The 14675-nt window shown below is 40.8% G+C and overlaps 1 protein-coding gene across 1 annotated transcript; it reads right to left on the reverse strand.

The window, feature by feature from the left end:
- Positions 1-1843: 1843 nt before the first annotated feature.
- Positions 1844-14405, reverse strand: atxn10 (ataxin 10). Its single transcript, XM_071533644.1, has 11 exons — positions 14272-14405; positions 13257-13433; positions 11919-12004; positions 11711-11807; positions 11337-11501; positions 11053-11133; positions 10600-10756; positions 9871-9979; positions 9001-9185; positions 5200-5263; positions 1844-4141 (listed from the first exon to the last, which is right to left on the reverse strand). Exons 1-11 carry the CDS (start codon positions 14400-14402, stop codon positions 3957-3959), a joined length of 1437 nt encoding a protein of 478 aa, XP_071389745.1. The 5' UTR covers positions 14403-14405; the 3' UTR covers positions 1844-3956.
- Between the last annotated feature and the right edge of the window lie 270 nt (positions 14406-14675).

A 14675-nucleotide genomic window follows, 5' to 3' on the forward strand; every position in this document is an offset into this window, starting at 1 on the left:
TTTGTCTCCAACAAAGCAAATATTTGGAAGAAAACAACTGCCTAGACATCATGCCAAGATGTTGGTTACAGTCTTCAAAAGACGCCGCTCACAAGAGTAGAAACAAGGTCTCGTATTGGATCTGGAGAAGTACTATCTTAACACCATAACTGGAAAAATGGTACAAGAGTGAAGTGCCTTTTGACTGCCATGTAAGAGGACAAGAGGAAAGTCAAGCTTCAGTGGCTTCTGCTGAGGATTGTAAAATGGCAGTGGAAAACCTTTAACTGTACGCTCACACTGTATTCTGTTTGAACACTGAAAATAAAAACAATTATTTATGTAAACATATCTTTCAAACTTAAGTCTTATAGTATGGATAGCAAGTTCAGTTGCTCGTTAACGTTTTTTTTTTCTCCCTCATGATCTTCGATTGCTACTGATAAATTTCAAGCTGGGAGTGTCTGATTTTTACAGGCGTGTGGCATTGCATTTGAGCCACTGAACAAAACGCTTTTGCAAAATCTGCTATTTTAATTTTCATCTATTATCAATTGTCAGTGGCATGTTAAGCTATAGATTAGTTCTCTATTATTTTGCACTCACAGAGTCACATATCTTTCTCTTTTTCATGGGACATTAGAACATCAACAAGTTGTGGGTTGTATTGGTGAGTGCTGCGCTGACATATCCCCCATGGACATTTCCCCGCTGGGCCCATACCCTTTGTTATGCCGAGAACCAAAGAGGCACAAAATACTCACATACTATTTTAGGCCTCAAACTTGTTGGTTTGAACAGCGCTATCCAGCCTGACCGTGTTCATTGTTTTGTTTTCGGGGGGCTCTTGACTTATGAGAAAAGCATGTAAGCCTCATTGGAACGCCATAGAGGTGCAATCAGGTTCAGATACATCGAACATTCCCATGAACGCCGGAGACGTGGAATTCCACATCGCGGCCTGTGCTTACACAAGGCCTTCCAGCGCGGTTTAGGCCTGCCTGGGTGGATGGCATGTGCCCTAACCACACTGATGGGGGTATGAGAGGGTCAAAGGCCACAAAGCTATTTTTGGACAGCACCCTTTATGTATTCAGATATGTTTATTTAGGCTTTATATAACTTACAAAACAATTTGAAGAGTATATTTTTATATGAGGAACATATGGCACTTTATGTCATTTATAGTTGGAAAGGACAGTCACTATTTACAATCGTTTTCTTTTGTCATTGTATTCAGATTTGAGAGCCACAAATTATTTTGAATTTCTGTCTCTGATCAAAGTTTCTAAATTGTACATAATACATGTGTTCTATAGAAGTAGCCCACATTGTCCATCTCAATACGATCCTTTACAATTCAAAGTAGCCCAGAAAGTGCTTGGTGATACATCAAGTGTTGGAAAGTCTTGAAAATTTTGTGGCGACTATGTAAAGTAATTGAGTAAATAAATGGATGCTATAGGTAGATAATGCATTGGATGTTTCAGCAAGCAACTAATGTGTATCTTCAGATTGTAAGGATTTTAGTGTTTCCAGTTGTCATATTAGTGGGTTCAGCAACTACGAGTAACTCATTGCTTTCTAAAAGCGTAGTCCTACTTTGGAATACAGCTGTAACTAAAGGTTTCTTCATTAATGAAATTTCATGCTGGTTTAGCTGTGCTGAAGTGGTCATCTCTTTTGTGACACAACCAAACACTGCATCACTTACAAACACAGACAGTTGTATTTTTATTCTTTTTTCACCAATAAAATCTGAGCATCCTTTTAGTGCTTCTTGAGTTTTATGTCATGTCTGGCCTTTACTTATGAAAGATCATTACAACAAGACAGAAACACCGTTTGTCACACAGTAAGACTTTATTCAGCGGAATATAAACATGTTCTGTTCCAAACATGAGGCATATACTGTACACCTTGACAAAAGTTTTTGCTGAAGGTGAATGTTAACCAAAAAGGCACACATACGATATAGTAGAGGCCTGCGGTATAAAATGCTGATATGGGAAACAGAAGCATCTATGGCCTTGACCGATGTGGTACTGATGTGTTAGGAGGTGAATAGACGGCCGCGGCCATGCCACCTCATTCAGCCCGGCTGACTCTCACTGGCTCTTTCCTGTGGGGCTGAAAAGCATTGCAGCCAGCCAGTCGAGCGCAAGTAACAGCCTGTTTTGTTAGTTGTCTGAAATCCTGGGGACCGGAACCGCATAAGCTCCCTTCACTATACCGCCGGATTGAGGGGAGAGTCCAGCCGATTGTTTCAATACATTTTGTCATTAAAAATCAGAGGCAGAGCAAACAGGGTGGAGCGGGGTGTGGGCGGGCCGGTAAAGCGCGGCATTGTTGAGGTGTCAGGACCGTTCAGCTTATCCAGCAATGGGAGGAGGAGGGAGGGATGTCATTCTGCAAACTAATGCTTCTGGTCTGATTCACTCTCTCACTCATTCACCCACTCATCGGACACTCGCTGTCGCTACGCACTCATCCGTCGTCTACTGATCCAGAATCACAATCACTGATCTAGAGAGCGAGCGCACATGCACACACACACACACACACACACACACACACAAAACGCACACAGAGCTTCTGCTAAATCGAAGGTATTTAAATCTCTCTAAATCTCTAAAAGTCTACGCAGCTTGGTTTACCTGGAATATAGTTTGCTTGGAGTGAAGAGACATGGGATGCTCCAAAGACAAGTAGTCTAAGGTGCATACCATAAACTCAATGTTGTGAGTTTGCTCTCTCATGCCTTTCATGTCTCTGTCAACAGTACTTATCTACAGTACTGTGCAATAAGGCAGAAACGCAAGAGGCAGAATAAAAGTACACTACACTATTCTGACTATAAAACGTTTCACCGTAATATACAACCTTAATACGATGAAGCATTGCAAAAGCAAGCAGGAATATGGTGAAAAGCTCATATTTCGAGCGTTGTTTTCAAATGAAAACACATGCACAGTGTCAGCAATACTTTTAGTATTGCATTTTCCACTTTCAAAGTAGTTATAGTTAAGTTATGCTTAGCTTACAGTTAAGTCTGTTTACATAGTCATTCACAAAGAAGTTTTATGGGAAAAAAGTATGTTAGTATGAGGAAAAAAAATATATACCCAAAGCCTTCATACCTCTGGCAAAGGCAACACCATGTAATTAGGTGTGTGTTTGTTTGTGTGTGTGTGTGTGTGTGTGTGTGTGTGTGTGTGTGTGTGTGTGTGTGTGTGTGTGTGTGTGTGTATATAATATAAGAGAGAGGGGCGGAGGGGGGGGGAGGGGGTCTGATTACATCATGTTTTGGTCATTCTCTGTTTCACTGGTTACTGCAGAAGTCGCTGTGAGTCTGCGATTAAACCCAAACCCCTGCTGGTAACACCGGTGTTTCTGAGAGGTGAAAAGCCAGGACACTGTGGAGCTCTTTGTCTCTGGATTAGACCACAATCCACCAGCTTCACCAAAAGGTACCAGCATGGGCTCCCCTTTCTCACAGACTCTTCATTTCCCAGACTTAGGTTAAGACAAAACATCAGCTCCTGACCTATTGACCCCTGCTTTTATACCAGGGGGGAACCCATGGGCGCTTTGTGTACCGAGAATACCTTAAGCCCCATCTGAGTGCTAGCATAACTTAGGTAGAAAAGTCAGTTAAACTCACTCCTGCGGTAGAAATATCATCTTTCATCTAATTCAAAACCACTTTTCAATTGGCTCTATCGGCAGTCTGACTGTCAATCATTCTGGACAGGCACAAAACTCACGGGTTTGATAACGGAGGAGAGATTCACCCTGAGGCAAAGCTTAAGTATTAGCTGGTGTGAATGAAACCTGTAGCACGACTACGAGTACATGTGTGCACATGCATATGCAAGCACATATATGTACTTTATTTCTTTCTAAATAAATACAGAACATGAAAACCTGCTTGGGGGTTGAGGGCCTCCTCTCTCCTAGCTGCTCCTACGAGGTTTTTAAGTGTCCTTCTTCACAGGTTTGAGCAGCAGGCTGCCGTCTCGCTCCTCCACCTGGAAGCCCAATTCCCTGAGGGCGGAGTAGTCGGCGGTGCCGCGGCTCTCCAGCGCGGCCACCAGCTCCTGGTTCTCCTTGTTGTGTTCCAGAAGGTTCCTGATGGCGAAGATGGCCCACTGGCTGATGACTAGAGCGGACGCAAACGTTAAGGATACCAGCAGGTGACAGATGGAGACAATGTAAGAATTTCAATTCTGGAGAATCAAATTGAAACAAATGGAAGATTTAAAAACACTTGTGTTCTTTCTGGTATTTTTGCAAAAGTCTACTTTTTCATGTTTGACTAGATGAACTCTGAACGACAAATCGACTAGTCGGTGTATACTAAATGCCGAAATTCAGCGTAAGCTTATTGGGCTATGGGCCACATAACTTAAAAAAATAGCTAATAACTAATATTAACCATTAAAAACAGGCATGAACTGTGTGTTTTCACAAAAATGTACATTTGAACAGATGTGCAAAGATTAGAAAGTAAAAAGAAAAAAGCTAATAATATCATCATCATCATCATCAACATCGCTGCACATCCTCACGAATGACTAGTCGACTGTTTTGGCACATCACTATTTTTTTTTTTTATTTGATAATAAAGACAAGAAAAATAGAAAGGGGGAGAGAAATATAAGATAATCAACACAGGCGACAAGTTTTGGATGTCTAACTAAGGATGTCTAAGGATGAGTGCATGGTATGCGCCTTAGGTCGCTGAGTAAACGGATGGCCCCACACACTAATGCTCTTTTATATTTTACAAAGTAAAGGAGAGAAAAAATATGTTTCAGTCAATTGACTTTCATGGACAGGGCATGTTCATTCTAAAATATGCAGGGAGGGGGTTTTGTGTTGTGATAGAACACATTTACAACACCCTGTGTGTGTGTGTGTACATGTGTGTGTGTGCGTGCGTGCGTGTGTGTGTGTCTGTGTGTGTGTGTGTTAGGGCATGGAGACACAGGCAGGCTCAGACTAATGACCCAGTGAAAAGATAACCTGGCACGATGCCCTCACTTTGGCCAGCTAATGCAGACCGGTAGCAGGATTAGGGGGTTGAGGATGAGACTGGCGGTAGGGGCCTAAACTAAGATGGTGATGATGATGATACAGATATACTTGAGATATACATAAACACAGTTAATCTGCATTTGTACTTCCAGATCATCAGCTACTGCTAACAAAGGATACAAGGGTTGTTGCTGTCTATGTTGCAGTTGTCCAAGATGAGGGGGATGCCTTCCAATTCTCTCACCTGAGGAGAGGAAAGAAGTTCGTTAAGATGTGGAAAAGTAGACTGGTATATATGGGTCACAATTCTCTATGCTCACTTTGCTATCCATTTGTGCAGGGTATCATTGAAAATATATATATACTTGTGATACCAGTTACAATACTTGAATTTAACTTAAAAAACACTTTTTTCAACATATTTCTTTGCTGAATGAAAGCCCATTTTTGTCCCCCACCAATGGGGGGACTATGGATCGGTCTCCGTCTGTTCGTCCGTTCGTTCGTTCATTCATTAGTCACACTGTAATGTTGACTTTGTGCCGCTAGGGGGCGGCATTGACAATGAATGGGGACTCAGTGGTAAAGCAGGTCATACAGTTTAAGTTATCATACAATGTGCGGGACAATGAATGGGGACTCAGTGGTAAAGCAATACAGTGAAAGTTATCATAGGTAATATAGGTAATAGTCTACACATGCTACACACTTGGAGACATCAGACTGGGTTGATGTGTAGAAGAATGGAGAATTTTTGGGCAAACCTCTAACCCCAAGACACTGTAGTTATTGTACAGTTGTTGGACTGTTGTACTGTTATTGCACTCATCACTGCACTGCCACGTCAGTGTTGACTACTTATATCATATTACCACTTACCTACTGTGCAATACCATATATCACTTATCATTTAGCATTTATATTATTCATAATACTCACGCTCCTGGTGTTGTATGTGATATTGTATATTGTATTATAAATTGTATTGTAGTGTACATTGTGTAATGTACGGATTGTATTTATTGCGTATTGTAGTTCTTATATTTCGTACGGAAGCCGAGAACGGCCGTGCTTGAAATTATTTTTTTTAATGCCGTTATCACAAAGTTCGTTTTCTCAAGATCACGAGTTATCAACCCGTTATCACAAGAAAACAAAATGTCGTTTCCTCTTATTAGTTATAATTTTTATCAGAAATCAGGAGTGCCATGCCAGCATGCATAGATGGCGTCTTGACAACTGACAACAACGTAACTGCAGCAAACAAAACTACACATTTATGCCTTGACATTTTCAGCTTAAATCAGTTGCTACAGTTGTCAAGACGCCATTTATGCATGCTGGCATGGCACTCCTGATCTCTGATAAACATTATAAGTAATAAGAGGAAACAACATTTTGTTTTCTCGTGATAACGGGTTGATTATCTCGTTATCTCGAGATAACAAAGCTCGTTTTCTCGAGATAACGAGATAATTAACTCGTGGTCTCGAGAAAACAGCATTAAAAAAAAAGAATTGCAAGCACGGCTGTTCTCGGCTTCCATAATTTTGTACTGTATTGAGTAAAAACAGGACAATTACAGTTACTACATTTCAAGATATAACTTGTAAGCCTAATTCTGAGGAGAGTAGGCAACAGAAATATATGGTCAATCTGTCCTTTCATTGTCCCATACGAAAATTCTTATACAATTTTACTCGCAATCACTGACTGACCGAAGGGTGGAACTACATCACTGGTGGGGGACAACATGTTTACTATTTGCTTGTATTGTGTCATTTCATTGTGTGATAAGGTAAATTATTCTCTGAGTAACATCTATATATTTGCTTTTCTAAATAGACTGCACCATGTATCGGGCCATTCAATATTGATTTTCTTGATAAAATGTCCTTAGGCTAATATAAAAAAAAAGATTTTAACATTTTTTGACAGCATTCACAGCACCAATGGGTATTGTTCTCAATAAAAACAGGTTCTTAATCAAAACTATTAAATTGAATTCTAACAGAGAAGGTTTACAATGAATTGTAACATATGGTCACACAGTGTAATCTCACACTGACTTTTTCAAAGTGCAGAGAAAGTCAGTACAAATCTATATATACGCAATGGATATATAATGCCTGAAAATGTGAATTATGGTAAGTACAATGTAAGTGGTTTTCAAGATTCAAGACTACGGGGAATACATTAAAGTGTTGTGCTACAGCCAAAGTGTCTACACGAAAAAACAACATGGAGTCAACATGAGTGTCCCTGTCCTCAGGAGAGCCTCACTTCATGGAAAAGCAGCTATGTGGTTGTGGGTTGGTCTATGGCCGTCACAACAGGGTGATCTGCTCTGTATCACGTGTCTAATTCTATAGGCTTAATTATTGTCTAGGCTTGCCTTCTGCGGTTACCCTCTAAACATATTGGTAGGAGCACCAGAACAAGAGGAAGTGCTGAGTTTCAGAAAATGGAAATGTCGTTTAAACTGTCAAAGAAACAAAGTCGCTGACGAGCACAGGCACCCAATTCTGCATTTTCCACTTTCAAAATTATTGTCTGAAGTTGCTTACATTATGTCCAAACCCATAAAGAGATGAATAACAAGGGACTGGACCCCGACTTCAACCCTGCACACACAACTCAATGTTTTGCATGCACGTCTTAAATTACAATCTGTCCCAAAGGTGAACAGAATGACATTGGTTTACTGGAAGAGATCTTATGTGAAAACAGATATGGGGTGATTTCTGACCACTGACAGACCACCGATCAGCGTCCGTAAATATTATGGCGGGGCCAGCCGAGGGTGGCCATCCCACAAGCATTCCACAGATCTGTTTTTATTAAGTGGGATTGAGCCTATATTGAGCCACTGATACACGCCGTCTCAAGCCAGTTTCTTCCCATCCCCTTTATTATCTATCTGTGTTTTATGTTACGGTGAGAGATGATGACAGATGGTGATGGGGAGAAACCAATTGGGGGGAATGAGCGAGGAAATTTTTCTCATTTCAATGTAAAACCAACAAGTTGCTGTGTTGCAAGCACCCGCTCACTTGCAGGCACGGGTATACACACAGACAGACAGACAGACAGACAGACAGACAGACAGACAGACAGACAGACAGACAGACACACACACACACACACACACACACTCCTGCTCCATTAAGACCCACTAGCACTTCTCAGTTGTGCCTTCGGGAATCCAGAAGCTGTGAAAAGGAAATTAGCTGACCTCTCACACTTGATCTTATTGACCTTTGACCCTATTGTGTCAGGCTGATGAAGGGTGCTCACTAAATCTTAAGAGGCCCTAGATCTAATCAAAAGGAGGGATCCCAATAGGTTAGAAAAGAGGATTACAAAAGGGTAAAAGTAAGCAAGAGGAATCTAGGAATCTTCGATGGGGGATTTTAAATGCAACCAGATTCTAGTCTGTCCAATTCAGGGATCCTAGTCATTTTCCATTTCCAAATTCCATACTTTTTCCAAACCTTAATTTCTTGACAGAATTCAAAGATTTCAGTTGTGACACATGCCGACAGTGCCAGGGCATATCACAGTACAGCTGAAAATTATTCTTCACTGCCATTTCTCAGTATGTGAAATGGCAGCGGGTTTACAGCCGCAAAAAAGCTGAATTCATGTGTGTTTCTGGACCAAACAACAATATTTCCAATAATTCCAAACCTTTCCAGAATTTTTGGGCAATACCAAAATGTTTAAAACACGATGATTATCAAATGAATTTTTCATACTTCTTCAAACTTTCAGTCAAATGTGTTCAACATCTAGCAGAATGCATGAACCTTTTCATTCATTTTTCTTCCGTTTTTCCATCGTTTGTGATGTATTGTGATGCAGCATCAACCTAATTATAAGGTGGGTTTATGACATTGGTAATTAAATGTATTAATCCATTCATTCATCTGTTCATTCATCCATCCACCCACCCCCCTACCCACCCAATCCAATCCAAACCTTGTTCTTGTTGTTGCCGTTGCTGTGGCAGAGGTTTCCTATCAGTCTGATGAGGTGGGCCTTGAAGCTGATGGAGGGAGAGGAGGAGGAACAATCTTCACCGGGGCTGAAGGAGGAGAAATTCTGAGCAGTACTGAAGACATTCTTACTGGCCTTCCCTAAGGCATGGACCTGCTCCAGGAGCTCTGGAGAGAAAATGTAAAGGAGTCAGACATTTTATTTACACCAAGCTTAAGGTCAACCCGCTACCGCAAACAACTCAAATGGTGTTGGAATTTTCTGTTTGATTTCTGTCCCATTTGTTAAGTCACATTTACTGTAGTTACATTTTCAGTTTTGCCCGAGTAAGTGATTTGTTCACAACAAAATCCTATTCTGGGTTTTTTTGATGACTTCAAATGTGTGTAAACCTGTTGACACAACAGTTTCTCATCTCTTATACCATAAAGATGATTAGAAATTTAACTCAAAATAATTTGATCAATTCAAAAATCACTCTTCAAAATGAAAAATACATATACATACAGTACTGTGCAAAAGTCTTAGGCACCCTATCTTTTTTATATAAAATGTATCTTTGATGTTTATTTGTTTTCTGCATTAGTGGGTCAGTAGACTGCTCTTTGTAGTACATGTCTTTGATATGGATGGAGAAACTTTTCATTTCATTATTTTTGAAAGCATCTTTGCTTTATGGATTTTTTTTTACATGTGCCTAAGACTTTTGCACAGTACTGTATATAATAATTTATCATTCTCTGGAACCCTTTGGAGTGCCACAAATATTTTGGGAGGACCAGATTTGGCCCACAGGCTCCAGTTTTGGCAGCCCAGATCACAAGCTCTGTGTGAGTCTATGTTTGTTTTTACCAACGGTGGTGGTGAGGAGCTCAGGATGGTCCTGCAGGAACATGAACTGGCTGTGGTCTGAGGTCATCTCACAGAGCACGTCCAGCAGACTGATCACTGTCAGCGCCTCCTGCAGGACACACAGGGGATTACAACCAACAGGTGTCCGTCTTATTAAAAAGATGGGATGTATTGTGGGGTAACCAGATGTCCTTGGCAGTGCTGGGCTCTGTTCATTTTCTATTTGGCCAATTCAGGAATTGGAGTTTCTGATAAAACTAAAAACTGAGAAAAGCTCCTCAAAAGGTTCATATAACTTAAATCACAGTCCTCATATATATGTTACGGTAAATGTGGGAAAATGGTAAATATATAAATTTACCAGTAAATGTGCACATTTTCAAGCGGGGAGTTGTGCCTCTTTACTTTTGGTAGGCAGTTAAGACGTTACTCTGTTGATAGCCTATGAATTCAGCGTAGATGCAGTTTGGCCAAGAAATTGATGGCTGATTGATTTTACATTTTAGTCCTGCCTACACTCGTTTCCATCCATAGGTAAAGAGATGTGGATGCCCAAAACATGCCTGCCTTTCAATTAAATTCTTTAAATGTGATTTTAAAGAATCTACTGTAAATAAACTCCATGAGGCTAAAAACCTGATTATAGGGCTCTACTGCAACAAATACTGTGATAATCCCAGTTTCTGAGGACTGTGGAAGCTACACAGGTCAGAGATTTAGTAGCTGTACCTCATCGCTGGAAGCAGAACCAGAGGCGAGCGTCAGCACGGCTCCACAGCCTTTCTGGAAGCAACAGGCCAGGAAACGAGCCACGCTGGGCGGGATGCCGCTGTCCTCCGAGTCCCCCTCTCCTAGCTGGGCTGACAGCAGCTCTAGCAGAGTAACTCTGAAATACACACACACACCTATACTAAACTACACATTTAAGTACTATCAGCATTACTTCTTTTCCGGCTGCTAGAGATAACTCATTGCTTTAACAGAGCATGGAGGAGGATAGTTTGAGACTGAAATCAATGGTCTGCATTCAGTAAAGTCATTACTTAGAGCTTTAATGGACTGTCTGTGTCAGCTGATCAGTTTCTGTGTAATGCAAGACAAGTCTATCGACAAGGTAATCAATCACAATGACATTTAGTATTGAACACTGTGGATTCCTCTGTAGCTCCATAGAGGTATTACCTCTCCAGATGAGACATCCCTGAGTACATGTTCTCCACCAGAGCTGAGGACTTGAGGAAGTGCTGGGTCGCAATCAAAACCCTGTTAAAAAAAACAACAACAAAAAAACAAGAACTTTACTAACAATTCAAGCCATAGACATTAAAATACATCCTGAAGTAGTAGATCATTCCTTTGAAGGATACACACAGCTATACATAATTTGCACATACAATTTCTTAGACCTCGTTTTCTGTTATTTATGCACATACCACATACACCAACACACACACACACAAACTTACGTCCAGTCCAGGTCGGGTTGGGTCCTGCAGAGCTCCATCACCTTGAGCGCCAGGTGGATGTTGTTTGGCTCAGCCAGCTGTTCCACCTTGGCTTCATCCAGACAGGTGTGAAGCACCATGGAGGCGTAGCTCACTGTCTTCTCATCATCAACGCTAAGCAGCTGCCTGTACACACATGCTAGGTTAATTTACTGTGAGGACGAATGTTTGGCTACCTGGGTCTGTCATAAAGTTTTGAGGAATAAAAGCACTGATTTCATGATGCTGCATTTCTGAAGTAGCTGTGTAACAACTCTGTAGCAGCATTGTATACTGTGTTAACAACATAGATGAGGTTTCTCAAAGCGACTGTGACACACAAGTACAAAACTTACAGGAGAGGATCTGGAAAGCTCAGCTGCCAAATGTCATCTTTGCACTCTTGGTTTCCCACAGCTAAGTTTCCAAGGAACTGGATCCCACAACGAAGAGCTGGACCGGGGCGGATGGGTAGGATTGAGAAAAAATAGGTTACTATTAAATAGGACGGCTATGCAGGTCAGCTCATTTCATTAGGGAGTGATGAGCTAATTAAAGACTTACGTTCAAATATGCCGTCTCTGCCCTCCAAATTTATGGTCTGGAGCAAGCTCAAGATTTTAAGGGAAACGTCTATGAAACCAAGCTCCCTGAATGAAAGAAAGATGAAAGAAAAGAGCATTATTTTCTCACCTTCTTATGTTTAGTTGCATCTTTGCATGTTATCTTGATTTCTTTGCTTGTTTCTTTTGGCAAAAATTATTTTGATGGTATTTCGGCTTTATTGGATAGTCCACAGTGGAAAGAAACAGGAAAGATGGGAGAGAGACGGGGATGACATGCAACAAAGGTCCCAGGCTGGTTAGGGTTAGGTTTCTTTACATACGACTTGGCGCATTCCCCAGTTGTTTCCTTTTTGTCTTTTTTAAGGTGATATATAAGCCCCTTGGAGTTTTTACCTTTCATGTGCAAATTAGATTTTTCCCCTCTTTCTGTGTTTTATCATTTCACTCCTGTGTTTCATAATTTTGTGATTAAACATGCTAAAATATACGATGTTAGACCTGCATTCCTGTACTTTGACAAATATACTCAGTTAGGCTACTCTGTAAGCTTGTGGTGAAGTTTAATGGAAAAATCCACCGTAAAACACTTTAACACTGACTAAACGTAGACAAAGTGACGTCATGTTGAGACATTTCCAGCATGGATACAATGGAGTTTGAGAGCAGAAACATTTTCAGCTTTCTAAAAAAAACAGTAAACATCAGGTTTTGGTGTCAGTCCCTCAGAATCAAAGAGCAAGCGCTTCTTTATTAGGGCTGCAACTAACGATTATTTTCATTGTCGATTAATCTGTCGAGTATTTTCTCGATTAATCGATTAGTTGTTTGGTCTATAAAATGCCAGAAAATGGTGAAAAATGTCAATCAGTGTTTCCCAAAGCCCAAGATGACGTCCTCAAATGTCTTGTTTTGTCCACAACCCAAAGATATTCAGTTTACTGTCATAGAGGAGTAAAGAAACCAGAAAATATTCACATTTAAGAAGCTGGAATCGGAGAATTTTGACTTATTTTTCTTAAAAAATTACTCAAACCGATTAATCGATTACCAAAATAGTTGGCGATCCATTTAATAGTTGACAACTAATGGATTAATCGATTAATCGTTGCAGCTCTATTCTTTATAGACACACCATTTTGGACCAACATTCAACAATTGTACAGGAAGAAGCCCATTGTAGAAGAGGCAGAGAAACCAATTTCTCCACCAACAGTAGCCTCAATAGACCAGAATGCAATGCAGCCACAAGACATACATGCTGCGCATATTATGTATTATCTAAATTGTTTGTACTATCTGTCTAACATCGCACTGTAACTGAAATCCACCGTGTTACCTGAGCAGCACCTGGTTGCGTGCGCTCTGGACGCAGGCGTTCCTCTGGCCCCTGAAGCACTCGGCAGCCATCTGAAGCTGCAGACCATCATCCTCTCCAGCGGCAGACTGCAGCTCCTCACACAGCCCCGACAAGACCTTCAGGAGGCTGCAGAACGCCTCCTCCTCCACAGCATCTCTGGAAGCACAAGGCATGTTAAGAGATGTGTTTCATAGTCACGGTGAATGAATAGATGACTGAACACCCGGGCCAAGGTTTCTGCCATTTTTTATTCCTAATAAGGTTTTCTTGGGAGTTCCTTGTCTTCACTGAGGGTCTATGGTTGGCGGTGCTGGTTAGGCTAGGCTAGGTAGGCCTGTTATGTCTTTTCAACATGCTATTTTGTGACTGATTGGTGATTAGTTAGATCTAGGTAGGCTTGTTCTCTGTAAAGTCCTTTGAGACATGCTTGTGATGAGGGCCCATGTCAATAAATGAACTTCACTTGAATAATAGAGTGATGAATGGATAGTTAATCAAAAGGACTTTAGTAATAAAAACCGTTACAAAATAAAAAAAATAACATTACTCAATATCATACATGTAACAACAGAGAAGGTTACATGGATAGGTTTATGCGCTAGAAAACACCAAACACTGGAGATGTGAGCTTTAAATTAATTATGTGTAATGTGAGAAGGTTCCTTTGTAGTGAGGTCAAGTCACCGTTACTGCTGATATCTGTCCTTCAAGAGCCTGTCATGCCCAACTACCAGTATCATCTAAAGTTAAACAGCCAGGAAAGTGAAAATAACTAAATGTAACCGGCTGGCTGGCTGGCTAAACTTGCCAACTAACTGTTTAATGTGCGACGCTAAAATGACTGGATAAAGGGAATTAAACAGTCGATGCAGCGGTACGTTCACATTTGACAAAAGCTACCGTTAGTCAGTTGATTTAAGCTAGTTTAGCAGGTAGCGTTAAACTAAAAACCTGGGTTTATGGTTGAAAAGGCAACAAACAACTTCACCCGCACCTGTATTCCTGATCCCGTAACGCAGATGTAAACGTTTTTAAAACCTGTAAATGATTAGGGCAGTATTTTTCATTCAAAATGCCAGAGATAGATGCTGAAATGTCCATCGCGCTGTCGGTGGAAGCTGCCATGTTTGTCTGCCTCATTCAGGTGGGCGGGTCTTCCGGGTGGTTTTCTAGCACGCCATTGGTTCAATCCAAGATCAGGGCGGAGGCAGAACATGTGTTGCTTTGTTTTCATTTCACCTACCTGTCTGTTTTCACACTTTATCAAGTTATGCTTGTTCAAATTTGATGTTTTCAAACTTATGCGACCATCTAAAAATTGCACTATAGCTATGAAAACATAACATCCCCCATTAAGCAATATGCATGAACTAATGTAACTAATAAACTCACTTTTAT

This window comes from Centroberyx affinis, unplaced genomic scaffold, assembly GCF_046629955.1.
Source record: "Centroberyx affinis isolate AG114_WGS23_722 - 3 ecotype Tasmania unplaced genomic scaffold, CSIRO-AGI_Caff_v1 ptg002386l_1, whole genome shotgun sequence".
NCBI classification, from domain to species: domain Eukaryota; kingdom Metazoa; phylum Chordata; class Actinopteri; order Beryciformes; family Berycidae; genus Centroberyx; species Centroberyx affinis.

Excerpts from the sequence above, each read along its gene's own strand:
- atxn10 (XM_071533644.1), bottom strand. The coding sequence starts at position 14,402 with ATGGCAGCTTCCACCGACAGCGCGATGGACATTTCAGCATCTATCTCT. Across the intron at positions 12,005-13,256 it reads CGCAACCAGGTGCTGCTCAG|GGAGCTTGGTTTCATAGACG; the intron begins GTAACACGGTGG and ends TCTTTCATTCAG. Across the intron at positions 11,134-11,336 it reads CAACCCGACCTGGACTGGAC|GGTTTTGATTGCGACCCAGC; the intron begins GTAAGTTTGTGT and ends TTTTTTTAACAG.